The sequence below is a fragment of the Primulina eburnea genome, chromosome 8, assembly GCF_022965805.1.
Source record: "Primulina eburnea isolate SZY01 chromosome 8, ASM2296580v1, whole genome shotgun sequence".
NCBI lineage: Eukaryota > Viridiplantae > Streptophyta > Magnoliopsida > Lamiales > Gesneriaceae > Primulina > Primulina eburnea.
Window position 1 is genome coordinate 35820066 of NC_133108.1, and position 27254 is coordinate 35847319.

The 27254-nt window shown below is 35.2% G+C and overlaps 2 protein-coding genes across 5 annotated transcripts; both read right to left on the minus strand.

The window, feature by feature from the left end:
* Nucleotides 1–6335: 6335 nt before the first annotated feature.
* On the minus strand, nt 6336–14709 carry LOC140839461 (disease resistance protein At4g27190-like). 4 transcript variants are annotated; one of them, XM_073206179.1, is made up of 6 exons: nt 11399–14709; nt 10771–11255; nt 10578–10668; nt 8989–9027; nt 7981–8019; nt 6336–6724 (listed from the first exon to the last, which is right to left on the minus strand). In XM_073206179.1, the coding sequence occupies exons 1-6, from the start codon at nt 14411–14413 to the stop codon at nt 6464–6466; spliced, it is 3930 nt and encodes a 1309-aa protein (XP_073062280.1). In that variant the 5' UTR covers nt 14414–14709; the 3' UTR covers nt 6336–6463. The 4 variants fall into 4 exon arrangements, with proteins under 4 accessions (XP_073062280.1, XP_073062278.1, XP_073062281.1 ...); XM_073206177.1 differs by having other exon boundaries at nt 10578–11255; nt 11399–14708; XM_073206180.1 differs by lacking the exons at nt 7981–8019; nt 8989–9027.
* A 1635-nt stretch (nt 14710–16344) lies between these two features.
* LOC140837918 (transcription factor IIIA-like) lies at nt 16345–18261 on the minus strand. The gene is made up of 4 exons (XM_073203998.1): nt 18057–18261; nt 17825–17956; nt 17121–17412; nt 16345–16925 (listed from the first exon to the last, which is right to left on the minus strand). Exons 1-4 carry the CDS (start codon nt 18183–18185, stop codon nt 16900–16902), a joined length of 579 nt encoding a protein of 192 aa, XP_073060099.1. The 5' UTR covers nt 18186–18261; the 3' UTR covers nt 16345–16899.
* Between the last annotated feature and the right edge of the window lie 8993 nt (nt 18262–27254).

Consider the following 27254-nt stretch of genomic DNA (forward strand, 5'->3'; position numbering starts at 1 on the left):
AATATTTCGTGTTGGAAAGATTTTGAAAATATTAACCGAAGCCTCAAAAATTCTCCCGATTCGATAAAATTTGCGTACCGTAAAAATTAAAAATCCTGCGAATAAAAATACCCAATAAAATCCCGTTTTTGAAAAATATGCTTAAAAACACCTTATATTAATTAATAAAAATAAAATTTGTAATTAAAAATAATTTTCCTGAAAATTCTCCGGTCTTCGTTCCTCGTTCGAGCGTGAAATGAAACTTACAAATCTTTAATGCATGAACCTTTAAAATTCTCAAAATAATTCTACCATGCATGTATTATGCATAAAATGCATAAAATATTTAAATACAAATTAATGAAATAAACATGCATTAATTAATGTTTTAAAACCATTAAATAAAATACCAAAGAAATTTATCCACTACTTGTCTTTAAATAATTAATTAAATTCTTAAACTTTCTTTTACAAAAAAAAAAAAAAAATTAACTTATTATTTAACTAAAATAAATTCTAAGAATATTTTTTCTTAAATTTTATCTCAATACTCCAGTCCGACCTCACTTATTTAACTGAAAAGGTAACAATTAAACTACTGCGTAAAATAAATAAATTTAAAGAAAAGAATTTAAATATTCATGCAATAAAAATCATTTTAATTTAAATACTAGAAATTATGCATGGTTTATACGCAGTCCAATTTACGGGTTCTACAGGGAGTGTCAACAATCTTGTTGTCAGTGAGTCGAGTACGCTCAAACAAATCAGCTATATACTTTGATTGAGATAAGAGATAGCCTTTTGGAGAATAGGCAACCTCAATTAAAATAACGTAGCACACTCAAATCTTTCATAGCGAAACAACGTGCCAACTCAGATTTCAAAGACTCAATACCAATATAATCATCACCAGTAATTATCATGTCATCAGCATACAAGGATAATAGAATACGACCTGCCGTTGTACGCTTGACAAATAATGCCGATCGTGGTGACTAGGAAGAAAGCCAAACGAAGTGATCACTATGAAAAACTTCTCAAACCAGGCACGTGGTGCTTGTTTGAGACCACAAAGAGCTTTGCAAAGTTTGAAAACTTTACCAAGTTGATGAGCTACACCGGGAAGAGGCGTCATATAAACTTCCTCATGAAGATCGCCATTCAAGAAGGCATTCTTGACATCCATCTGTAATATTTTCCATTGGCAAACAGAAGCAACTGCAATCAGAGTGCGAACAGTCGTCATTTTTGCAACAGGGGCACAAGTTTCTTCATAATCCATGCCATACTCCTGGGAATAGCCTTTAGCAACAAGTCGGGCCTTGTATCGTTCAATAGATCCATCGGATTTAGTTTTAATCTTGTAGACCCAACGGGAACCAATGGTATGTTTTCCGGACGGCAGCGAAACCAAATCCCATGTATGAGTCTGGTGTAGAGCAGTAAGTTCCTCAGCCAAAGCAGCCTGCCAAAGAGGATCACGAACTGCCTCTCTATAGGACAAAGACTCAGAAAGACGATGAACAGAGGCAACAAAAGAAGCAAAGGAAGTAGAATAAGAAGAGTACTCAAAATCAGGGAGTTTAGTAGACTTACGAGTACGAGTAGACTGACGCAGAGGAGGATCGTCCGCAATCTCATCTGAAAACTGGGTGGTCGTAGGAGCAGGGGCATGAGAGGTGGATGCCTCGTGAACCAAAGTATCAGATAGAACTTCCTCAGGGTCGGTATCGAAGGGATCAATACGAACTAAATCTGACTATGTCATGTGATGAGAACTAGCACGAACAGAAAAGAAGGGAATATGCTCTAAAAACACAACATGACGTGAGACATACAGTTTTTGACTAACTGGATCAAAACAACGTTATCCCTTTTGACCAACTCCATAACCCAAAAAGACACATAAGGCGGACCGAGGAGACAATTTATTATGCTCAACATGTGGTCGGAGAACAAAGAAAGTACAACCGAAGACGCGTAACGATGGATAATCAGGTGAATGACTATATAACTTTTCAAAAGGGGACAAACCGGAATTATGAGATATTGGAATTCTATTGATCACATGAGCAGCTGTAAGTACTGCTTCCCCCCAAAACTCACTTGGAACCTCGGCTGAAAACAAGAACGAACAAGCTGTTTCAACCTGATGTCGATGTTTCCTTTCAGCAACATCATTTTGTTGAGGAGTGTCTGTACACGAGGTTTGGTGGATAGTCCCATCAGAAGCAAGTAACTGATAAAATTGTTAGAAGTGTATTCACCCCCCAAATCACACCGAAAACATTTAATGCCAGAGGAATGTTGGGTTTTGACAAGGGCTCTAAAGTTACTGAATATGGTAAGAAAAACAGACCTGTGTTTCATAGGATAAACCCAAGTATAACGAGTGAAATCATCAATGAACGAAACATAATATCTGAAACCCCCTTTGGTGGATACAGGAGAGGGTCCCCACACATCAGAATGCACAAGATCAAATGGCGCAATAGAAAAAGAAATACTTTTATAAAAAGGCAAGGCTGAAAATTTAGCCATTTTACAACCACGACAATTAGAAATATCATGACTGGATAAATGACCTAAAACTCCTTTAGACAACAAAAAATTTAAATGAGACGCAGAAACATGACCCAAACGAGAATGCCAAAGATAAAAATCAGAAGACGAACAACTAAAACGAAAAGACGACAAATCCACACTAGAAGCAGCAATATCTGATATTTGGAGCTCATCCAAAACTTAGAGTCCCCCTTCCCTACGGCCTGTCCCAATCACCTTCTGAGATTGCGGGTCCTAAACACAACAATTGGTAGAAGTAAAAAGAACTGAGAGACCAGAATCACACAATTGACCAACAGATGCAAGATTTAAGGTTAGACTAGGAATATGATATACATCTGATAGAGATACACGAGATGTGATAACAGAGCCAATTCCTACCAATGGCATTGGAGTACCATCGACGGTCATGACAGACAAAGAGGGAGCAGAAGTAACAGACGTAAAATAATCAATATCAGGAAACATATGATGAGAAGCTCCTGAATCTAAGATTCATAGGGGAGACGATTTACCTGAATTAGCAGACAAAGACAAACCTTTAGGAGAGGAGGCTGACATGGCATGAGACTGCGAAGTAAAGAACTGCTGAAACTGCTCAAACATATATGGATCCAAAGACGGGGCAGCAACTGCATTGTTGGACTGAGGTGGGCGATACGGCCATGGAGCGGTCTGCGGCGGGCGTTGTTGTTGCGGTGGTCGTTGTTGCTGCTGTTGCTTGCCTTTACTCAGAATTTCGGACATTGAGCCTTCCAATGACCTTTCCCCTTGTAGAAAGCACATTCATCCGGAGAGACCTTAGGAGCTGATCGGTTTTGGTTACTAGGCGGAGACTGTTGAAGAGCAGCAAAGACGGATGGAGTCGTAGGTGTGACAGACACCTTATCTACTTTAGACTTAAGCCGAATCTCCTCTGCTTACAGTTCATTAACCACTGAATCAATAGATGGAAGAGGAGAACGATGTAGTATTGTCCCACGCAATCCATCGAAATCATTCCGAAGGGCCATCAAAAACTGTACCAGACGTTGTGCTTCTCTACGAGAAATATACGGTTCAAATGGTCGCAGCTCTGCAGACTCAGTGAGAGCGCCAACTGATCCCAGAGATTAGTCATGGCAAAATAAAATTCTTGAATACTCATATCATTCTGCTGAAGTGCGCGAATATCTGACTCCAATTGATATTGTTTGGCGAAATTAGACCGCGTATACAATCTAGCCAGATTATCCCATACATCTTTAGCCGTCTCAAACTTAGCCAACTGAACACCAATGGAGTGAGTAACAGAATTGTTAATCCACGTAATAATCTTCGAATTATCAGCCTCCCAATTGTCGACCAAGACCGCATAATCGTTTGCCTGGTCGTCTGTAGGTTTTACCCGCACACCTGTAACATAGCTCCACATAGATTTTCCACGCAAAAAATTCTTCATAACATAGCTCCAATACGTGTAGTTTTTACCATCCAATTGAATACTAATCGACTGAAGGGAATCATCCTTACGACTAGCCATAATGAAAGAGACACAGAGACGAAATCCCCAAATCTGAAATCCTTGAATCAACAGAATTTGAAATCCCCAAATAACTAAATCAACAGAGTCGAAAAATCCAAAATTGACAAAATCCAATCAAACAAAGCGAGAACAAATCAAAGTGAAAAATATGAAAAGATCGAAAATTTCAAACCCCAAATTGCAGTCCCGTTTTTCCCTAACGGAACAGTCTTAGAAAACAAAAAAAAAACGATCTTCATCGTTCAGAATGTACCTTATATGTTCTAAACCAACTGTAAAAATTTCAAGACGATCCAACGACTGAAACGTGAGAAATCGCAATTCTCGTCTTGCTGCTCCTGAAAATTCAGAAAATCCGAAAAATCCCCTTTTTTTTTCTTCTTTTTCTTTTCAAATCCGAGAAACGTAATTTGATCCCCAATAACTATAGACTGGATTAACAGTCTTTCAAAACATCAAAAAAAAAGGGTGGCTCTGATACCATGATAACATAGAGAAAAGAAGAATAGAGTTTCTTATTGAACCGTAGAAACAACATAAAGAGTTTATATAGTTAAAGTTTACACCGAAAGTAAGTAGACTAAAATATCCTTAGGCACTAATACTAATATAATATAACTAATACTTCTAAACGCCTTATGACACTTAACATCATAAAATCCAATTTTTCTTCTTCATAATTCAGGTCCGAAGTTACACAAGAAACACCCCAAAGAAATTTATGAGGAACGATTCTTTGGGATGCTCTTTTTGATATTCTACCTTGTTGTGAAAGAATCCTTCACCGATCCTTCTTGTTTTTCAAATCTTTGCTCTAGTCCTTCATGTGAAACCAATGTTACTTCTTTTGAAACTTAATCGTATGAATATAAAAAATCAGAAATCATATATTCTCCAGTATCAAACAATGAATTCCATTCACGTGACTGCATCCTTCTTTTGTGTCTTTCATCTAAATTTTGCCTCATTACTCTGTAAAAGAGACTCAATGAATCCGCATTTCATTTCCAGAAATACAACCATATAAACATGAAAAATTATGATTAACATATTCTCAATGTTCCCAAGAATTTATTCGGGCATTCAGTCAATGAACTGAACTCTCTCAATAGTATTCATTGTCTAAATTCTTCAATAATTTCTCGGCAGAAGTTGTATGAGAAATTCATATCTTATTTTGTGAAATGTCAATAAGTGAATCAGAAAAATCATAAATCATTTGTCCTTTTCCGAGTATCCACTGAGTGCATTCCCTTCCAATGATTCATAAACATATTGGACTTTGCGGAATCTTTTCGTTATTATCAATGTTTGCTCCCTTCCTTGACGGCATGGTCCTTCCCTTGTGATTGATGAATTCTTTTATGCTTCTCAATAAGCTTGGTAGGCATAGGCATCTTCGTGTCCAACTGGGTGTGCCAAAATCTGTTTGCACAGAAAAATCACGGGTGTGCTAGGCATGGAATCGTGCCAAATTTGTGAAATAACTTGGCTTTTATGATCAAACGACGTGGATTTCGATTCGGTTGTTAGTTTTATCTCCTTCGATAAGCCACAAGTGAAGATTTTTTAAAAAAAATATGATGAAATTTTTAGAAGAAATCCATGAACATCAAATTTAATTATGTTATTATGAATAAAAATAAATTTTTTATAACTAGAATTGAAAAGGTTGAAAGAATATGCTGAAACGTGAAGGAAACAAATGAAAATCTACTCGAAACATGCGACATAATTAGGCCAATATTCATGAAATTTGCGGAGAGATTTTTTGTTGTAATTTTGAGTTGATTGTTGATGAAAACTATCAAGAACTTTTTATGATTATTCTTTCGGCTTTTGTCTGCATTCCTCCAACTGCTTGGCTCACCTTCCACGATCACTGGTCATGGATCGTGGGTCAACTTCCTCAACGTGCACAATCAATGTTCGCAAACATAAAATTCATTTTCTCAAACCAACTGAATATTCCAACTTAATGGGCCTCAACACGATGAACTTTAGTTTTTATTTGAGCCAGCATAATTCGGACTTCTTATTTAATTTTGGGTCCAATAGACTCGGGTCAAAAAATGATCATAAATAAAAAAAATGCAAGTTTAAAGACTAAAAAGCAAATTCATTTTTAACATGACAAAAAATGAAAAACATGCAAACTACTGAACTGAAAATGCAAATACATCGTTAACATGATCAAAAATTTAAAAAAAAATACAATTTATGAAATTAAAATAGAATTCATTTTTAACACGATCAAAACTAGAAAAAATCATAAATTACAAGATGAAAAATATAATATCCCACTCTTAGACTATGATGAATCATCGTTTTGAGATATAGAAAGATAACAGTTTTATGTAGGACTTTATTGTGGAATAATTCTGACATCTAAGATGCTGCCGCTTGTTTCTCTTCTCCTCTCTTAAGCTTCTTCTTCTTTCTCAAATATTTCGTCTTAAGATGCTGCCACCACGTGGTTCTTCTCCTCTCTGCAGCTTCTTCTTCTTTGTCAAATATTTCGTCTCTCTCTATTCCAATTTCAAAATCACTGTCAAAATCACTGTCAAAACTTGGTGGTTCTTCTTCGTAGCTGCAATCTGGTGGAAGAAGTAATTTTGGTGGTTCTTCTTCGTGATTGCAAATATGAGACTGCCATCAGATACACAAGTGTTAGCCAAAAAAATGTGAAATGATATATTCTACTTCCCCACCATCATGAAATCAACCTTTTTATCCTTAAAAAGACATTTTTGCCGCCTCCACTTATACACGCCACCACCACCATGGATCAAATGTTTGGTTGACTTGATAGATTAATAATTCAATTCAATCCCATTAAATTTTGGTTACAATATTGTGTATTGATTATTATTTATCCCACGTGAGTTAAAATTACAATATTATCACTTATATATTTCTTTAAAAACCGACATCTCCATAAATTTCAGTTTATTTGGTTCGATTTAAAAGGTTTTTCAGTCGGTTTCATTTTTTAGATTTTGGTAAATTCGATTCTTGGGTTCGTTTTCTGGTTTTAAATGGAAAAAAAAGAACAATCGAACCAATCATTTTACATGTATTAAAATAGTTAAAAGTTTTATATATATTATTTTCAATTAGATAAAGGGTAATATATCGTCATTCAAAAGGCTATGAGAGTAGGTCTCTTGTGAGACGGTCTCACGAATCTTTATCTGTGAGACGGGTCAACCTATCGATATTCACTATTAAAAGTAATACTCTTAGCATAAAAAGTAATATTTTTTCATGGATAACCCAAATAACAGACATGTCTAACGAAATTGATCTGTGAGACCATCTGGCAAGAGTTTTTGTGTAGACTTTAATACAAAATATTGCATTGGTTTTTTCTAATCATTTTATTATATTTAATTATGATAGTTTTATTTAATTATCAAATGTTTGATATTTTTAGATATTTTAAAAGAAGATTCAAATTTTTACTAACAATTTATTCATGAGTACGATTTGTGTGAGACGGTCTCACGAATCTTTATCTGTGAGACGGGTCAACCTTACCGATATTCACAATAAAAAATAATACTCTTAGCATAAAAAATAATATTTTTTCATGGATGACCCAAATAAGAAATTCGACCCACGAAATTGATCCATGAGACCGTTTCACAAGAGTTTTTGTGTTATTTTTATTAATTAAACTTTATAAACCGAAGCGAATCGAGATTAAATGGTTCAATTTCCGTATTAAACATTTGAAAAACAAAAAACCAAACCGAAATGTGTCCAAACCAAATCGAATCCTACTTAAATATTTTAATAATCACAACGTTATTTATGGATTCAATCCCGTCAACCCAACTAAATGGATGGACGACAAACTTATGCTCTGTGAGAGGAAAGTAAAATTAATTAGATATACGTACCTCGCAAGAAGCATACCGTGTCTCGCGGCTTTCTGACGTCTGAAATTAAAAAAAAAAAAAAAAACAGAACACTCAGTCTACTTTATGATGTATTTTATGAATTGATCTTGTTTTAGACATGTTTTACAAACATGTAAAATATCAAACGGCATTCAACTTGATTGTTGCCTGGAAGAAAAAAACAATCTTACAAAAACTATGAAATACTGACAGACATTTGCGACAGGCTTTGTGTAGAGCAAAATGACCGGAGCTTTGTTAAGGATAATTCGATTTGGCAGAAAGAAACTCTCAGATCTTGATACATGTAAAAATAAACAAATCACTTGGACATGATCCGACAGGCTTAAGGATTTTATGTTTAGTTTTAGTGTTTCCACATTTTTGAGTGAGCATGAGGTTTTGTTGGGGCTTGTGGTCTCATATTATCATTCTCGTGGTTGCGGTTCTAAGTTGGCATGATTAAACGGCAATAATGTCACGTCCCAAATTCAGACCTAAGCGTGATTGCACAATGAGCTCTTGTGGCCATGTTACATTTTGGTAATTTTTCCATTAACTATTTATGAGCTAGGTGTGTGGAAACTATAACATTATGTGCTTAGCCACACCTACACACACAATCACCACCATTTCAATCTCATCAGCAATTTCTATAGTCACCTTGAAATCACTACTCATCCCTTGGTCGTTCAAACAATTTTACGGCCAACCATGAATTGTACGTACTGGGATATTCTTCCTTGAGTAGTGTTTTTCTTTAGTCACCGCTGATATATTTTCCAAAGTAAATATCATGCAGCGTACGTGCAATCTCTTATTTGCCTAACTGAAAATTTCTTCAAGGTCAGAAACAATAAATATGCATGAATTACTAGTTGACTGGAAAATCACTATGACAATTCAATCAGTGAACCATGATTATATGCTTTCTAAATTCAACGAATAACATAGCCTAAAATTATGTGTGAAAAATTGTCATTGACTTCAGAATTAAAAGACTTATACCTCATTAGATGCGTTCACTGGACTGCAAATTTGTGAAGCCTGAATTTCAGAAGCAGAGCAATCAGTTTCAGTATTAATCTAACGCTTGCATTAAACTCACCCAGTGATGGTTTTTACATATACTCATCTTCACAATCAAAATAGGCTAGAACCTGAGACTGAGGCCAGTTTTTGTGATATTTGATCGACCAGAATCGAATCTTATGTTTGAAATCTTATGACTTGTTATTGTTTTCGAGCACAAATGAATAATGCGCAAATGAAATTAGAAGTGTAGTGAAACAAAAGAGAAAAACAATTGTGTTTTAAGGTGGTTCGGACAAAATCATCTTTTTGAAGATTGAATTTTGTTTAAGTATACTTGATTATGTTATTAACGTTTCTTGCAACTTTGGAGTATGATCAACTTTAAAGAGATTTTATGTGCTATAATTGAAATCGAGAGGAGATTTTATAACATGATATAATACATAATTCATGGATCTACAACTTACATAGACATATGAGGTTGGATACATGTTGATAGTCATAGTCCAATATGTTGAAAGTTAGAGGATTCCAAAGTTCGTTAATGCGATTCCAATTGTTAAATAATACAAGGACACTTGGTTACTGCATTTTATCAATTATATCAATATAGCTCGACATAGTATATTGATAGACTAGGGAATCCTGTCAAAAGAATGATTTAATTATTGAAATTCAATCGTTAGAAGAGATTCAGGGGTAGGTGAACTAAGATTCTAACCTTTGTTTGTTTATTAATTTGATTTATATCGTGTTAGTAAATTATTTTGTTTGACTTTCAATTTAATTTATTAATTAATCCAATTTTCGATTTAGTTAACTAGAGAATTGTAATTAAGTTAAATTTTTCTAATTAATCTCTATGGGTTCTTGTACACTATATTATAACTTGACTCGTGCACTTGCAATTCATTCGAGCATAAACTTTTATTTTATTTTTATTGGAGATTTACTGTACAAGAAAAGCTCGATCAGTATCACACAAAGTTTACACAGTCTGTGATACAAAACTTTACTCAGGATTCACTCTTGTTCTTTTTTTTTTTCCTCTTCTCACGTATAAAGAAAAGCATCACTCTTGAATTCATTTTTCATTCTGTATGTCATCCTCCATCTCATGTGTACATCAATCACTATATTTCGCTTCATCACTCACTCATGCTTTATATCTTGAAGCCTCGTAACTGACTCTAGAACTTGCAACCTGCAGATCTAGTGATGTGCGCTTACTCGATTGAATCAGCTTAACAACTAACTGTTTGGTTAGTTATTTTCAGATCATGATCCATCTATATTGACATGAGTTACTTCGCAACATTTTAAATATAAAGATTAATTTGCATTTCTAACTATGACTAGAATGTGCGATACCATAAAGAGTTGTACACAGCAGCTACTTTTGTTTGGCAACTCAGGAAAGTAGCTTGACTTTTAGGTTCTATATTAGAAGTTGCACATTGTAACCTACTACTTACATCCAAGTTGCATATGATTAGCATTGAAAACTGAAGAAATTTTTATTAACATTGTAACTGTAGCAAGTATTAAGAAAGAACACATACCTGTTCTCCCACGCCCTGTTTGCATGTCTTTCCATATGCAATCATTTGCTTAGCATTCTTGGCAATCTTTGCTAAATACTCCATTATTGGGCTATTTGTGTCCACAATTACATCCCTCAGGGAGGGTATTTCAAAGTCATGGGCCGTCTTCCAAAACATTTTGAGTTTTGGTAGATTCGATAGAAGCAGATACCTGAGCTGGGGAAATGGATTTGAATTTTTGTTCACTTGTAACTGATTTTCTTCTTTTTCAATAACTTCCTCAAGTTCTTTGCAATTTGTCAACCGTAGTTCTTTGAGTTTCACAAGATCTCGGGCTATAGAAGGAGTGAATAAGGTTCCCAGTCTATCACACATATCCACTTTCAGGTATTCGAGTTGATGGAATATGCACGTAGTGTTGCTGCTGCTAAGTGGGCTTGTGTTTGCATTTTGTTGTGCCTCATTTTGATTTTCAACCACTTTAGTTAACTCTCTACAATTCCTTATTCTTAATTCTTTGAGTTTCACCGGACCTTGAGTCATAGAATGAGAAAATATGGCCTTTAATCCAGAACAAGCATCCACTTCCAGGAATTCAAGTTCTTGGAGAAAGCATGAAGGAAGTTGGTGGCAGAATACTTTTGATACTCCACCTATTCTTCGGAGTGACAACGTCTTTATTCTTGGACAGTCTACCTGCATTTATTATTTAAAGTAGGAACATTGTGTTCGGTTACCGAGTGTAATAATGGGTAACTTTTTTGTTACAAAAAAACTAAGAAACACCGTGAAGGATCGTATAAGCAAATTGTATTCAGGACACAGAGGAAGATGCATACCATTTCACTGAATAATATTTGCGAGTTCATGTCATCACCAGTCCTGGAAATAAAGTTTCTATTTGCTGTACAGAAACCTTTGAACCGTGGCAAGTCCTCCATCTTCAAAACCCTCAGCCGAGGGAATAAAATTTTGGCAATGCCTGTGCTGAAATTACTGAGGTTATGTAGACATCTAAGGACCAATTTCTCTAACTTTGGAAACTCCATATTGTAAGTTGAAGTTCTGTCGTGTCCATTTTCGTGAAAAAAGACCTTATCCATCTTTTGGCAATCCCCAATATCTAGCTCTTCAAGCTGCAACAAGCTCTGAGCCACTGAATTCGAAAATAAAGATTTTAAATTTCGACATTGATAAATGTACATGGATCTGAGATTGGAAAGGCGGAATTTTGGACTTGGTCCAGAGTAGAAATTCTTTAGGTTGATCAATTCTTGGAGATGCAGATATCTTAATTCTCCGAAAGATCTCTCTGGTAGTTGGCCAATGCATATCTCGTTCATAGAGGAAACCTGACAGAGATACAAGGTCTCCAGAATTGGAAAAACACCAAAGCTTTGTGTATTCCCATTCATTGTAGATACTAGGTGTTCCACCGTTTTACAGTCCTGGATTCCCAGTTGCTTCAAGTGCTGAAAACCTTTTAAGCCCAATGCATTCACTATATTGTTCGAGCCATCTCCATTTAACCTCAAATCTTCAGTTCTCTTAAGCAAAGAGCTGATCCATTCCCCTTGATAAGTAGCTGTAGGAAGGTAGAAATCCATAACTTTGTCGAAAGAACGTTTGTATTCGTGGGGAATGTCAGCTATTGATGGATAGCATGTTATCAACCGTTCAGAGATTGCGCTTATGGATATATCATAGTATTTAAGCTCAGAGGAACAGTTAATGTTTTCAGCTGTAATTTTTCCATTTGCTACCAAGATTCTTAGGGTGGTCAGATTAGGTAACTTCCCTAACTCAAAGACTCCTGCGCCCCATGCAGCAAAGTTCTTTGTGACATACAGTTCTTCTAATTTAAGCAGTCCTCCAATTGCCCCTTGTTCGATTTCTTGGAGATTCTCACAATCTGTCAGATCTAACAGCCTCAGATTGGCTAATTTTCCAAGTGCTGCTGGAAATATCTTTAATTCAGTACTTTGAATACACAGGATTTCTAGATTTATCAACTCTCCAACTATGGATAGATTTTCGAGCCCGCAACCACATAAATGCAATGCACGAAGATTTGGAAGCTTTTGAATTGATGATGGTACTGCTGGAATGTCCGTACAGCGCAGGTCCAGCACATTGAGTTTTCCGAACATCTCAATCTTATATATTCGTCCTATTTGATTCATAGATTCCCATAATAAGAAAACGACATTAGGGAATATTATTTCGTCTGGAATATTTGCGAAGTTTGAGAATAAAGAAATGCAAGTGTAGTGCTGGTACAAGGACCTTTGTGACCACACTCCTGTGCTACCACTATCAATCAGAAATCTAGGCTCATCCTTTGCTGCAATTGATATAGCAACATCACGAACAACATCATGCATCTTAACAAATCCCTCTTTGTGTCCATCTTGAAGTAAGAAACGGTCTTTTAGTACTTCTATCAATGCATGCGTTCTGATTCTTCCTTCTCTTATATTATTTATTCCTTTGAAGATGTCTAGCCCTATTCCATACCTTACCAAGTTCTCAATGCAAATATTAGAGTCTTCTCGGAATAAAGAACAAAGTAGAAAGAGATCTTTGGCGTCATTACCTTCTAGTGCCAAATAACTAAGCTCCAACGGCCGGTACACATCATTTAGCACTCCTAGAATATTTGTTGGGGTCGAATTCCTCAACTGTACAAGAGCATTCTCCCATGTACGATTGCTCTTCTGTTTCAGTGCCCTGGCGACAGATGCAATGGCAACAGGCAAGCCTTTGCATTCATTTGCAACGTCTTTTGCTATTGCGTATAGATTGGTACAGTCGCTGTCCGATATACCAGCTTCCTCAGAGAAAAGAATCCATGCTTCCTCCCTAGATAAGACTTGTAGCTCAAAAGTCTCGCCAGCTCCCATTTGAACACATACATCTCGTGCTCGAGATGTTAACAAAATTTTGCAATTAATATGGGATAATTCAAGTGGAATTCCTAACTCATTTAGATCAAGTCTTCCCCAAATATCATCTAGTATGACAAGGATTCTTTTTATACCCAATATTCTTTTGCGTAGTAAAATTCCTCTGTTCGACTCATGCTCTGCTTCTAATTTGAAATTTAACATTTCCGCAATCTGATTTTGAATCCTTTTTTGATCTGGATGCTGAGTTACCACTGCCATGACTATCACATCAAACATTTTCTTTTCTTTCACTAATTTTCCAATTCTTCTTACCATTGTGGTCTTTCCAACCCCTCCCATGCCACATAACCCGACAATTTTGACACCTCTATCCTGTAAAGTGGCTATAATTGTTTCCTCCACAAATTTTCTGGTTATAAACCTGTTGTCTGACTCGATGGGCGGACATTCAGTCTCCGCAACCTCTGTGTTTTCAGTAGCTAACACAACTGGAGGATCAAAGAATAGCATCTCCCCTAATGGAACAGGGTAAGATACTCGTCCAAATTTGCCTTCTTGTTGAAGTTGAATGGCTTTTTTGACGATCTTTTTGCTTCTCTTGCTTAGCTGATAACGCGATTTCATACCCGTTAACCCTCCATGGATACAAACTTCTGAAACATTTGCCGCGTCAGCATGAAGGTTATGTCTTTCGTTCTTGATATTTTCAACCTCTCTTAGCCAGTTTTCCACATCAGGCCCAATTCTTTCTAAATTCCCCCGGGCCTCATCAACCTGCAGCTGAACCCCGCCTTCCGTGCGTAGCAGCTTGTCAACTTCACATTGCAGGTCCTTGATGTTGTTGCCGTAGCAACACATGTAGTTGAATTGGCGCTTGATTGGGGGCACCAAGTATTCTCCTAGTTTTGCTACGACGCCTTCAAGAATCATTAAAAGTGCAGCCATTTGTTGCTCCTCTTTTTGCTTTTTGTCCCTTTTTGTCGGTTGCTTTGAAAATAAGAGACGACTTTACAGTTGAAAGAAACACAAAACAATGCACTCGCGGGCCGGAGTTAAACCGAACCAGCAATTTTACGAATAAAAAGAAGAAGAGAAAATCAGAGAGCAGTATGTATGCTAATGTGATTTAGATGCAAAGAAATGACTTTCTTGATGATTCTGTAAATAGTGATCGAAGAATGAACTTGATGAAGTTTACTTTTCGTTAGAGACCATAAAAATCTTCCATTTTGTTAATCAGAAAGACCATGATTCAAGCTCAACTTGATCATATTTTACTGCTATATATCTTCAGCAAGCAAATGCAAAAATATAATACGAATTAAGATTAAACAAGACTTGTGGAGAGGGTCATGATGAAATGGCTTCATCAAGAAATGAAGGGACAACTATAAATGAACGCATCTTGTTTAATCATGGTTTTGTTTTTTTTTTTTTTTTTTTTTACTTTTTTTGAATCAATTTTTATAATTAGGTAGTGGAATAAAGATAAGTTTGTAATTTAAATAAAAATAGAAGTAATATGATAATTATAAAAATTGATAGGCACAACATGAGAAGGTGATATCATCGAATAAAATATATCTCAGTTTTAATATAGTAATAGATTATGATGTGGATCCGTGGAGGTGGACCTCCAAGTGAACAATTTAAAAATATTGCATCAGAGTTTACCTATATATTTTGTCTTTTGGTTCTAAATATTTAAATTTGAGTTTTTGTCATGCAAGTTAACTTGTCTTTTGACTTTTGATTCTTTTTTAATGAAATGCTAACGCGACGTCAGACACGTTCACGTCAGTGTTTTTTGACACCATGCAAGTATTTTTGCCAAATTGGTTATATGTCAATTTTCCTTCCGGTGAAGATGTCATTTTTTTGATTAAATAGTTGACCGAAGTTATTTTACAAATTTTTCGTGGGTTTTGTTGTTGTTAACTTTGTGAATCCTATTAAAAGAAAAAAGAAAGTAACATAAGAGAATGAACGTTAGCGACATAGTTATTAATTTAAACAAAAATAATTAAATAACTACATACATTATTTAATTACATGATCATAATTATTTATGAATGATATAGTATTTGAAACAGATTCTTGGTGGCTATGGTTTGATTTTATCCGTCTTTTGGCTTTCTTCAAAGCACACTTTGGTCATTTTCTAAATATCACTATGGAATTTTGTTTAACTATAAAATCATTTCACTGTAAAATTTACTAGCTCATTGAATTAAAAAATCAAAATTTATTGTTGTATTTGAGTAATTTTTATTTGCTAGGGTGTCTTGCCAGAAATGGGTCGTTTCTCGATGGAGAAATAATCCTATTCACCCGCCTCCTAAGTCCTCCTATTATATCATCCTCAGTTCTAAAAATCCCACAATCAAATGAGCTGAAATCCAGCACACATAAATCAGAGCTCCAACTGTACATAAAGAACATAAACCAGCAAAAACAACTGGAAACGGAAATCAAGCATTTAATACCGAAGCATAGATTCATACCATGGTTGTTTGCACACAAGAAACTCGGGCAAGGGATAGATGGGCGTACGTGGAAGGCAAGACATGCGGGTTATGAACTTATCGGATGACCACTTATTCTTTGGATGGAATATGTTTCGAGGGGCATCTCGAATAATTTAAGGTAATGGTTAGACAGTTTAAGTATGTTTGAAGATGTTTGAAGTAATGCAGTTTGAAAATTGTGTGCCATGTTGTAATCGTTCGGTCCATCAATCATTCTTTACTTTGAAATCTGCATATTTATAGTTAAAAATCTCCAACAGTCAATTTTCTTTTCAATGATAATATGTAATATTTTCAACGATCATATGTGAAAGGATTGTTGCTCTTAAATGTACATGAAATAATTGTAAACGAGTATATCAGAATTTGATGTTGTGATCGGTGCTGTCAACACTAGCACACAACACTGTAATGGAAATTAATATTTAACACACACGTAAACTTTAATAAATGAACACGAGTTATTTGAATCATGCACAAGTACGAATACTTGTGTGATGCCTCGTGACAAAAAAATTCACTAGAAATTTATGTAGAACATTTTAACAAACCGATACTAGTGAGGCTAACAAACCTAAATTCCTTGACAATCAAGGAAACCAAAACACATCAAATTAAATCAATACTAAAAACTAGATGCATAAAGACGAAACGTATTGCACAAAACCAAACACAATCACTCTTCGATTGATCCCCTGTGTCAGTGTTGTTCTTCGAATGTTGTCAATACTAGACAGTAACACGATCACGATGTGAGTCAATCACCCAAACTCGTTACGCGCATCTTCAATACTGAATTTGGTCAGGTTCAACAAAAACTCCAGTGGCCATAAGCAACTCTTCACCCGTCGTTCTCTTTACTTCTCTCGACCTAAACTTCACAATATATAAAACTCTTCTTTTTCAAGATTTCCATAGATCCTCTTCACCTGTAAACAAGGAAACCAAAGTTTTAATAGGAATCTCACTCTATTCAAAGCATATTATATCTTATAGATGAGTTCACAAATTATCTTGAATAATTCCTCGACAACTGAGGTTCCTCATAACTTAGTAGATGATATAAAACCATCAAAAGCCAAAAAATATTTTGCTCACAAAACAATTCCATAACAACAACTAACCATGGGAATTTTCGTGTCTGCGCAATTTGGACAGATATTTAAACACCTTGCAACATCCAATTTCTGGACAGGCATATTCTTTTGGGTTCTTAATGTCAGCAGAATAAGAATCAGAATCATCATGAAACTCTTTCACATGCCGCTTCATATTACCCTGCACAGTAAATCTGATTTTACAGCCCTCCACGGGACACTCAAACAATTTCCCTTGATGTTGAAGCAGATGTCTGGTCAAATGGTCCTTTCTTCTATAGCTGGCGTGGCATTCATCTATTGGACATGTAAAAGATCTCTGAGACAGAAACAATTACCATCAGAACAAAGACTTGTTGAACTTCCCTTTCACAGGGTTTCCAGGCTGCGGTCCAACTCACAACACAAAAGAATACTCAAACCTCGAAAAACAACAGAGCGTGACAGAGGCTCACTTGATGGAGCTTCTCAGGCAGTCCCCCACCTGGTACTAATCCATTCAAGGAAATTTAACGCCTCTCGCATTTTGGAGTTCTGGTATGTGGGATCCAATGCTTCACGCCCAGATGAAAATCAATAGGTTGGGGTTATCCAACCTTACTTCAATCTGCAAGCAGCTATCTTTTCAATTGCAACGTAAATAAAATAAACACTTTTAAGTGACACGGAACAGAAGCGTCAAATAAAGAAGGAAAGAACTGAAAAACCATAAACTGTAACAAAATCTTTACTTCAAGAGAGTGGCTTAACATATGCTGCTTCAAATGTGCAGGCTTTAGGAAACTAGCGCCGCATTCATCACAAGTGTTCAGTTTATTTCCATCTCCATCTCCCTCGTTTTGCTCCTTCTCCGCAATCTCTTCCTGAAATTCACCCAACACCCAACGCCACAAATGTCCATAAAAACGTAAAACCTCAAAATCCATTCAAATACCCAAAACAAGACAATATAAAAGCACTCACCCGGTGCTGAGACATGATGTGACGAGAGATGAGAGATTTCTTGGAGCGGCAAATCCCACAATACTCGCAGTAATATCTCCTAATATCTCTGAATATCGCCCCTCGCCCTGCCTCGCCTTCATTCGCCATTGCAGCAAACGCATGTACTGAGAAGAAAATAATAGGCAACGGCTGAGATATGAAACCCTAGTTCTGAAAAGCGGCGAATTGGGGAATCGTGAGGTGAAAACCGCGAAAGGCTCGAACAAGCTAAATACTTCAAGCCCGAGGGATAATTTTGTCATTTCAAGAAAATAAGATTTATTGCATAGATAAATATAAATATAAATATACTGTTGAAAATAAATAAGTGCAACTATTGAATATTGAAATAAGAGTTGTAAATATTGAAAATTAGTGTATGCTGATTAATTTATTTCTGAGTTTCTTAAAATCTTGGAATCTTAACTTATTTCATTGATCATGAGCGGTCGGAATTATAACTACTCTTATATGTTCAAATCTTCTTTTAATCATTTCCATAAAGTCGTGAAATCTTTTTCAATGAGATTTTCACATTTTAACATTCATCAAGATGTCGATGCAAAAATATTATAGCTTTTGTCTTTTCTTGTGATGATGAGATACTATTTTCTTTAACGGTATCACTTAAATCCAATGACTCAATATGCATTTCTACATAGAGAGTCCATGACATATAATTTTTTCCCATAATGTCAAACGTAGGAATGTAATCGAGCTGAGTCGAGCCGAACTCTTGAATGTTTGAGCTTGGTTCGTTTATAATCGAGCCGAACTCGAGCTTTATTTAACGAATATATGCATGGCTCACGAGCTTTTTCAAGCCTTTATCGAGTCTAAACAAACTTAATAAATATGAATTATACATTTAAATTTTCATTAAAATATATATAATATAATATTCTTATTAAAATTTGTAAATTTATTATAATAAATAAATTTAATAGATTTTTCTATATATTTCATAAATAATATACAAAATCAATAAATTAAATATCAAAATTATTATTTTTTTCATCTAAAAGATTACTCATGAACTTAACAGCGAACATGTTCACGAGCTAACGAGCCGAATACTGTAAAGCTTGAGTTTGATTTGTTTATCTTAACGAGCCTCATTAAACGAGCTCAAACGAGTTTTTATCGAATCGAGCTTCGAATAGCTCACAAACGGTTTGGTTCGTTTACATCCCTAAACGCAACAAATTCGAGCTTTGTCAAATTTGACATGGTGATACTAGAAAAATAAGAATGCATTTTATTATTTAAGTTTTAAGTATATTAATATGGCAATAAAAAGTAACAGATAAATTATAAGTATAAACATTCTTAAAAATAAAGAAAAAATTGTAGGCATATATTCTGCGATAAATACAAGACTAGTGATTAACCAAAATAATTATATAAAATAACTTTGAAAGAATCATCTTCTTCTTTTTCAAAAATTTTGATAAAGAAAATTTTTAGGGAGGAAGAGTAAGTTTGTAGTTATTGAATGTGTTTGTAAAATCATATTTATAGGGTAAAAACTAGTCGTTTATGACCGTTACAAAATTTTAAAAAAATAAATGTGTGTGTATGTAACTTTTATGGTAATAATATGATGTGTATGTTAATCATGTTTAAATAATTATGTGTATCACATCACGATATTATAATGAGGCGTCAGAGACCCCTTTTGTCTAATGTTGTGACATTATACAAATATATATAATTATTATATAACACAATAAAAATATATAAACAATGAAATAATAACATCACATTATTATAATGAGGTATCATAGACTCTTTTATATAATAACATGATATTATTCAAATATATATACAATAAATAAACAGTAACACAATAAAATTATAAGAAGAGTAATAATATAATCACATCACGTTATTATAATGAGGTGTCATAAACTCCTTTTATATAAGGGAGAATTGGAGAAAAATCCACATTCAGAAAGTGAAACTTGTGTTCAGTCCCTAGGTCAGAATTTTTTTAGCTGCACTCCCTGACACATCAAAAACTTTATTTTACAGTCGCAGCTCGTAAAAAAAATTCGTATTTAGCGACGGTTTAAAACAAACCGTCGCTATTTACGTATAGCAACGGATATAAGTAAAACCGTCGCTAAGTTTCAAATGCGACTTCCGTCGCTAATAGCGACGGTTTAACCAAAAACTGTCGCTATTTGATCCATTTTACCACACACATTTCTCTCTCACACGATTTTACCACTTCACAACACTTAAAATTTTTCTTCTTACACGATTTTAGTTTCGATTTAGGGTAAATTTATTCGCTTTAATTTTCTGGTAAATTTTTTAAGTGTTAGTTAAGATAATTAATATTGTTAGTCTATTCAAATTGTAAGTTTTTTTAAATTTATTAAATTATTAAAAATAATTTTTTTATTGAAAATATTAGTGACGGAAATCACGAATTAACTATCGCTAAAATTAGCGACGGAACTCATGAACCTACCGTCGCTAATTGTAGCGACGGTTTATTAAACAGTCGCTAATTAAAATCCGTCGAGATATTAGGCTACTATGAACGGTTCAGAACATATTTTTGCTCAAATTCTCATGTTATATTCTCATTTGTAACCAAATTTACCATATTTTCGAGATATTATGTCTGAATTATTATATTTTGTGTCTTTTATATGATCTTGTATTTTGTAGACCAAAATCACGGTAATAAATTTTCAACTCTTACTCATCAAATATCCACATGAGTTAGTGATAAGACAACAAAATGTTCTCTACATATTTATGCAATTATGCTCAAATTCTCATTTTAGGTAGAGTAAAATCATGGTAAGGAGTTGATTTCTCAACCCTTGCTCATTAAATTGAGACATGAGTTTTCATTTTTATGTTAGCGTTTCCCCTCAGAATTTATGCCAAATTGTTTAATTTATGTACCCAATATAATACAAAATACACTGAAATTGTTGTGGTTGTATGCTGGAGTTACCCTATTTAGTGTCGGAAATTATTGTGCTATTGACTTGTGTTAAGTGGACTAAAATCATGGTAAAAAGTTGGTTTCTTAACTCTTACCCATTAAAATTGAGACATGAATTTGCATTTTTATGCTAGTCGTTTCTCTAAAAATTTATGCTCAAATTCTCAATTCATGTATAAAAAAATATTGAAATTGTTGTGGTTGTATGGTGGAATTACCCTATTTCGTGTTAAATATTATTATGATATTGACTTTTGTTCGGTAGATTAAAATCATGGTAATGAGTTGAGTTCCCAAATTTTAATCAATAGACCGAGACACGAGTTTGCTTTTTTTATGCTACTGGTTCCCCTTTTAATATATGCTCAAATTTTCAATTTATGTACCAAATAGAGTACGAAATATACTGAAATTGTTGTGGTTGTATACTTGAATCAACTTATTTTGTTCTGAATATTATTATGATATTTACTTTTGTTAAATAGCTTAAAGTTATGGTAATGAGTTGTTTCTCAACTCTTACTCATTAAATTGAGACACGAGTTTGCATTTTTATGTTAGTGGTTTCCCTCGAAATTTATGCTCAAATTGATATACTTAACCGAATCACTGAGCATGATGATCTCTTCCGATCATTTTCTACTTCATTGGAACTTATGGATGCCAAGATTGATTCTCAAAATCAATCTCTCACTGCACTGAATAATCGCATCTCTTCTCAAACTCAGTATCTGGAGATGCTAACCGATGGCATTCAGAACCTATCCGGAAGACTGAATGACCTCTTCGCCCATGTAGTTACCATTGATGCCAAAAGGAGGGAAGATAGAAGAGATCCAGCAGGAGCTAGGCAATCAGAAGCTGAAGCTGAACCTTCAGACAGAAGACTTCAAGAACCTCAGAATGAAGAAGTCATCTACAGGGATATTGAAACTGATTGATCATTTACTTTGATACTTTATTGACTTTATCATTTTGCTTAAATGATTATCTGCTTTATTTAACGACTTTCTACTGTTTAGGTTTTGGCATCACCACAAAGGGAGAAATTGTTAGACATGAATTTTATTGTGGCGATGATAACTAAAACCAGCAGACCAGAACAGTAGACTAACTTATCAGAAGCTCCTGGTCTAATAAAACTAAAAGCAGTAGAAATGATAGTAATACAAAACCAGTAGAAGACGTTGCCTAACGTTACTACCTTAATTTTTACCGTTAAGAGTTCCTAGTACTAGTATTAATTGCAGCATTAAATACTATACGGAGTCATTTAATGCATTTTACCCAATTAAGTATAAAACAAGAGTGATTGTTTTATAGCTTTTCTGCAGGAACCTCTTTTGGTAATAAAGCTGATTGTATCAGTTATCTGGAGACATCCTCTGATTATGAATGTTGAACTCAGTCGATTATATATACTTGGATCAAACCCTTATACGACACGACACTTCGCATAATATCATCTTTCAAGGAACAAAGCTATTCTCTCTTAACAGACAAATCCCGAAACTCCTTGAGTACTTAAAGTTCAACACAAAGAAAAGTAGCACACGCTTCATAGCTAATATCTGATCTTTTGAAGATCATCTTGTGCTACTGATTCTTACACTCTTCACAATCTTTACATCACTGATACTTTATCAGGAAGAGTTTGTAATATGAAAAGAGTCTTTTCAGAACTTTGTGTTTCGCATTTTTGTAAGTTGAGTAACTAAGAGTTTCAGTAGACCGAGGTGTAAGTCCTTCTGAAGTGGGTGTGTTGTACTGTAATTTCCAAAGTCTTTTAGTTATACCTTCTGTAAACAGAAGAATGGGAGACGTAGAAGATTCCATCTTCGAACTTCCATAAACAACTGCAGCCTACTGTTTTTATTGTCTTTCAATTACTTCATCAGATTGTTTCCGCACGTTGTAATCCAGGTGAAAGTATACGCACAAGATAAACTACTATCCCTAACAGGATTTTAGTACCTCATCAGAAAAGAAAGAAAAACGAGTAGAGTTTATTCACCCCCCCTCTAAACTCAACTTCGATCCTCAACATTTGGTATCAGAGCAGGTTATTCTTGTTCGTGAATAACTACAACAAATGGCACACTTCAGCAAGATACATATGTTCTCTAAGGAAGATTTCGATGATTGGAAGATCAGAATGCAAGCTCATCTTGCAGCACAAGATGATGACATGTGGTATGTCATCACAGATGGTCCACTGAAAATATTAAAGCCTAACACAGCTGTTGCTGTTACTGAGGGTACACCACAGATGGTTGAAAAATCAAGAAGTGAATGGACCAGTGAAGATAAGAAGAAGGCCAACCTTGATAATGTGGCGAAGGATATATTGTATAAAACTCTCGACAAGAACATTTTTAGCAAGATCAAAATGTGTTCTACTGCAAAAGATATTTGGGAGAAGCTCATCCAGATATGTGAAGGAAACGAGCAAACGAAAGAAAACAAACTGTCTGTAGCAATGCAGAAGTTCGAAAATCTAAAAATGAGAGCTGGTGAAACTCTAAACGAGTTTGATGAAAGATTCAGCAGCCTGGTAAATGAGCTAACAGCTCTAGGTAAAGAGCATGGCAACAGAGAAATAGCCCTCAAGGTGATGAGAGCCTTACCCAGAGAATATGATGTTAAAACAATGGCTATGAGAGTGTCCAAAGACTTGAACAAGTTGGAACTGCACGACTTATTTGCAGATCTGAAAGCTTACGAGTTCGAATTGGAAGTAAGAAGTGGAGAAGAGCCTTCAAGCCTACCCACCAAGGCTCTTGCTGCTACTGCTACTGCTTTTACTGCTACTGCCACTACCTCTTCTACTGCTGCTACAGTTGTACCTCAGGCATTACCTACTGTGATCATTGACAATACATTGGAGAAGACTGCTGAACAAATCAGTAGTGATACTATGTCCTTATTTGTAAAGAAATTCTCCAGGTTCATGAAGAAGAACCATCGAACTTATCAGGGTCACAATCGCAACTTCAAGAAAGATTCACCATCTGGTATATGGGATGCTTTAACTGTGGAAAGATAGGTAACTTCATTGCTGATTGTCCTAAACCAAAGAAGGATGATCAAAAGAGAAAGGATCACAAGAGGAATGACAAAAAGTCCAGAAGAGATCGAAAAGCAATGATTGCCGAAGAAAGAAAATCCAAATGGGCGGACTCTAGTTCTGAGTCATCTGACTCAGAAAGTCATTCCAGTGACAGTGATGCAGAAGAAGTCAAATGTCTCATGGCAGACAATGACTCAACCTCGACATTTGGAGAGGTATTTGATTTTGACTCTAACGAATTTACACGAACTAATTTGATTGGTGCACTACATGACATGGTAGAAGAGTATTCCAGACTTTCTCAATCATTTGAAGAAGTTAAGATCGAAAATCAGAACTTAAAAAATCAGAACAGTAAGTTAACTTGCTTGCAAGTAGACAGCTGTAATGATTTACAAGTTAAGATGAGTAAATTAATAACTGAGAATGAAAGAGCCAAAGCAGATTACCAGAAGGTGCTTTCTGAAAACCAGAAGTTGTCGCTACTGGTAAATGCTTGGAACAAGTCTTCTGTTTCACTGCAAAAGATGCAAGAATTACAAAAACAGTCAGGAGATAGGACTGATCTCGGTTTTTGTAATAATGAAGGCACTTCTGAAACGAATACTAAGCCAACACTGGATATGTGCAAAGGGAAATACATTCACTTTGTGAAATCCAGCGTGGTACAGAAACCAGAAGTACCTTTTACTTCAGTTGAAAGGAATGTAAATCAGATGAACAGAAGAATGCACTATGGTCTGGGTTACGTTAAACCTAAGGAAAAAGTTGACCAGAGTTCTAGATTCAGAAAAGAATTCAACTCTGGAAGACAACATCCTATGAAGATTAAAAACTACCAGTACTACAACTCTAAACCTGTTCAGAAGAGATACAGACTGGAAAACAGAAACAGAAGGTAAGAACAACATTTTAATATGCATACTGTTAGAAATAACAGACCTTCTGTTGCACACACATCTTTGGATACCCGAAGTACAAGGTCACCAAGAATTGTACAAATGTGGGTCCCCAAAGGACTGATAAGGCTTGGACCCAAATAGATTTGGGTACCAGATACTAAAATTTGTGTTTGCAGGAACAGCAGAAGAAAACAGAAGTCAGTAACTCTACATGGTATCTGGACAGTGGATGTGCCAGACACATGACAGGACAGAAAAAACTACTTTCCGAGATAGTGAGTTGTACTGGACCAAAGATAACTTTTGGAGACAACTCAAAAGGTAAAACCATGGGTAAAGGTAAGATTATCCATGGTAACATAACTATTAATGATGTGTTATTACTTGACAATCTTTGTTACAATCTAATCAGCATTAGTCAGCTATGTGATAATGGTTATTCTATAGCTTTTCAGAAGCATTCATGTATAGTTAGAGATTCTGCTGAAACTACTGTGTTAACTGGAAAAAGAGAAGGCAACACTTACAGAGTCTCTTGGAACTCAAATCATGTCAATACTCCTACATGCTTAGTTGCTTTTCTCAGCAATAAACACTGGCTATGGCACAAGAAATTGAATCATCTAAATTTCAATTCAATCAATTATCTCAAGAAGCAGAATATAGTTGATGGATTACCTGATATTAATTTTGTTAAAAATCATGTTTGTTCTGCTTGTCAGCTTGGGAAACAGATAAGATCCAGTTTCAAGAACAAAGATAGCAAATCAACTTCAAGATGTCTGGAACTACTGCATATGGATCTATTTGGTCCAATCCCCATCATGAGCTTAGGGGGAATGAAATATACTCTTGTTGTTATTGATGATTTTTCTAGATTCACTTGGGTAATATTTCTCGAAGGAAAAGATCAAATCAGTAGCCTCTTGATCAAACTTCTGAAAAGGATTCAAAATGAAAAATCTACTACCATCATTAAAATCAGAAGTGATCGGGGTACTGAGTTCACTAACAAGTATCTTGAGTTATATTTGAATGAACAGGGGATTCATCATGAATATTCAGCTGCCAGAACACCTCAACAAAACGGAGTAGCTGAGAGGAGAAATAGAACTCTAAAAGAAGCAGCTAGAACAATGCTAGCAGATGCAGACATCTCTCAGCGCTTCTGGGCTGAAGCTATCAATACTGCTTGTTACACGCAAAACATATCTATGGTCAACAAAAGGCACAATCAAACTCCTTATGAAATATAGAAAGGGAAAAAGCCTAACGTATCTTATTTTCATGTGTTTGGTTGCAAATATTTTGTACTAAATAATGGCAAAAATCATTTAACTGCATTGACTCAAAATCAGATGCTGGACTATTTCTTAGTTACTCTGCTGTAAGCAAAGCATTTAGAATCTTCAACAATAGAACTCTTAATGTTGAATAATCGATTCACGTTGTCTTCGATGAAGACAGCAGTGCTGCTGAAATTTCTAACATATCTGATTTAAGTAACAGGCTAGACAGAATTCACTTGGAACTTGACAGTGAAGATGATGTAGAAGCAAACATTGAGGATCTTCAAAATCCAGAACCAGACATTCCGATAGTGGAACCAGAAGTACAGACTTTGGATCTACCAATACCAGCAGAAGACACTCAAGAACCTACTACTGGTTCTGTCGAGAACAATCTCCACATATCAAATCAGGAAGATGTCCTTTAAATCCTTTTATCTGGAGAAAATCTCATCCTCCATCATTGGTTATTGGTAATCCAGCAGCGCATTTAAGAACCAGAAGGAAAATGCTTAATGAATACATGCATGCTGCTTTTATATCTCAGGATGAACCAAAGAAAATTGAAGAAGCTCTTCTGGATCCTAGTTGGATTGAAGCCATGCAAGAAGAGTTGAATCAATTCAAACGAAATGAAGTTTGGTTTCTAGTGCCTAGACCATCTCACCAAGCTGTCATTGGAACTCGGTGGGTAATTAGAAACAAACTTAATAAAGAAGGCACAGTGGTGAGAAATAAAGCAAGATTGGTAGCACAAGGTTTCAGACAAGAAGAAGGAATAGACTTTGATGAGACCTACGCACCAGTAGCAAGGCTCGAAGCAATCAGAATATTCTTAGCCTTTGCTGCTTTCAAGAATTTCAAAGTATATCAAATGGATGTGAAAAGTTCTTTTCTAAACGGTCTCTTACAAGAAGAAGTCTACGTCGAACAACCTCCAGGTTTCAT

Excerpts from the sequence above, each read along its gene's own strand:
- LOC140839461 (XM_073206177.1), bottom strand. The coding sequence starts at position 14,413 with ATGGCTGCACTTTTAATGATTCTTGAAGGCGTCGTAGCAAAACTAGGA. Across the intron at positions 9,028-10,577 it reads AACAGGGCGTGGGAGAACAG|GCTTCACAAATTTGCAGTCC; the intron begins GTATGTGTTCTT and ends TCTGAAATTCAG. Across the intron at positions 8,020-8,988 it reads CAGTGAACGCATCTAATGAG|ACGTCAGAAAGCCGCGAGAC; the intron begins GTATAAGTCTTT and ends TTTTAATTTCAG.
- LOC140837918 (XM_073203998.1), bottom strand. The coding sequence starts at position 18,185 with ATGGCGAATGAAGGCGAGGCAGGGCGAGGGGCGATATTCAGAGATATT. Across the intron at positions 17,413-17,824 it reads TGTTAAGCCACTCTCTTGAA|AGATCTTTTACATGTCCAAT; the intron begins GTAAAGATTTTG and ends TTTCTGTCTCAG. Across the intron at positions 16,926-17,120 it reads CAGACACGAAAATTCCCATG|GTGAAGAGGATCTATGGAAA; the intron begins GTTAGTTGTTGT and ends CCTTGTTTACAG.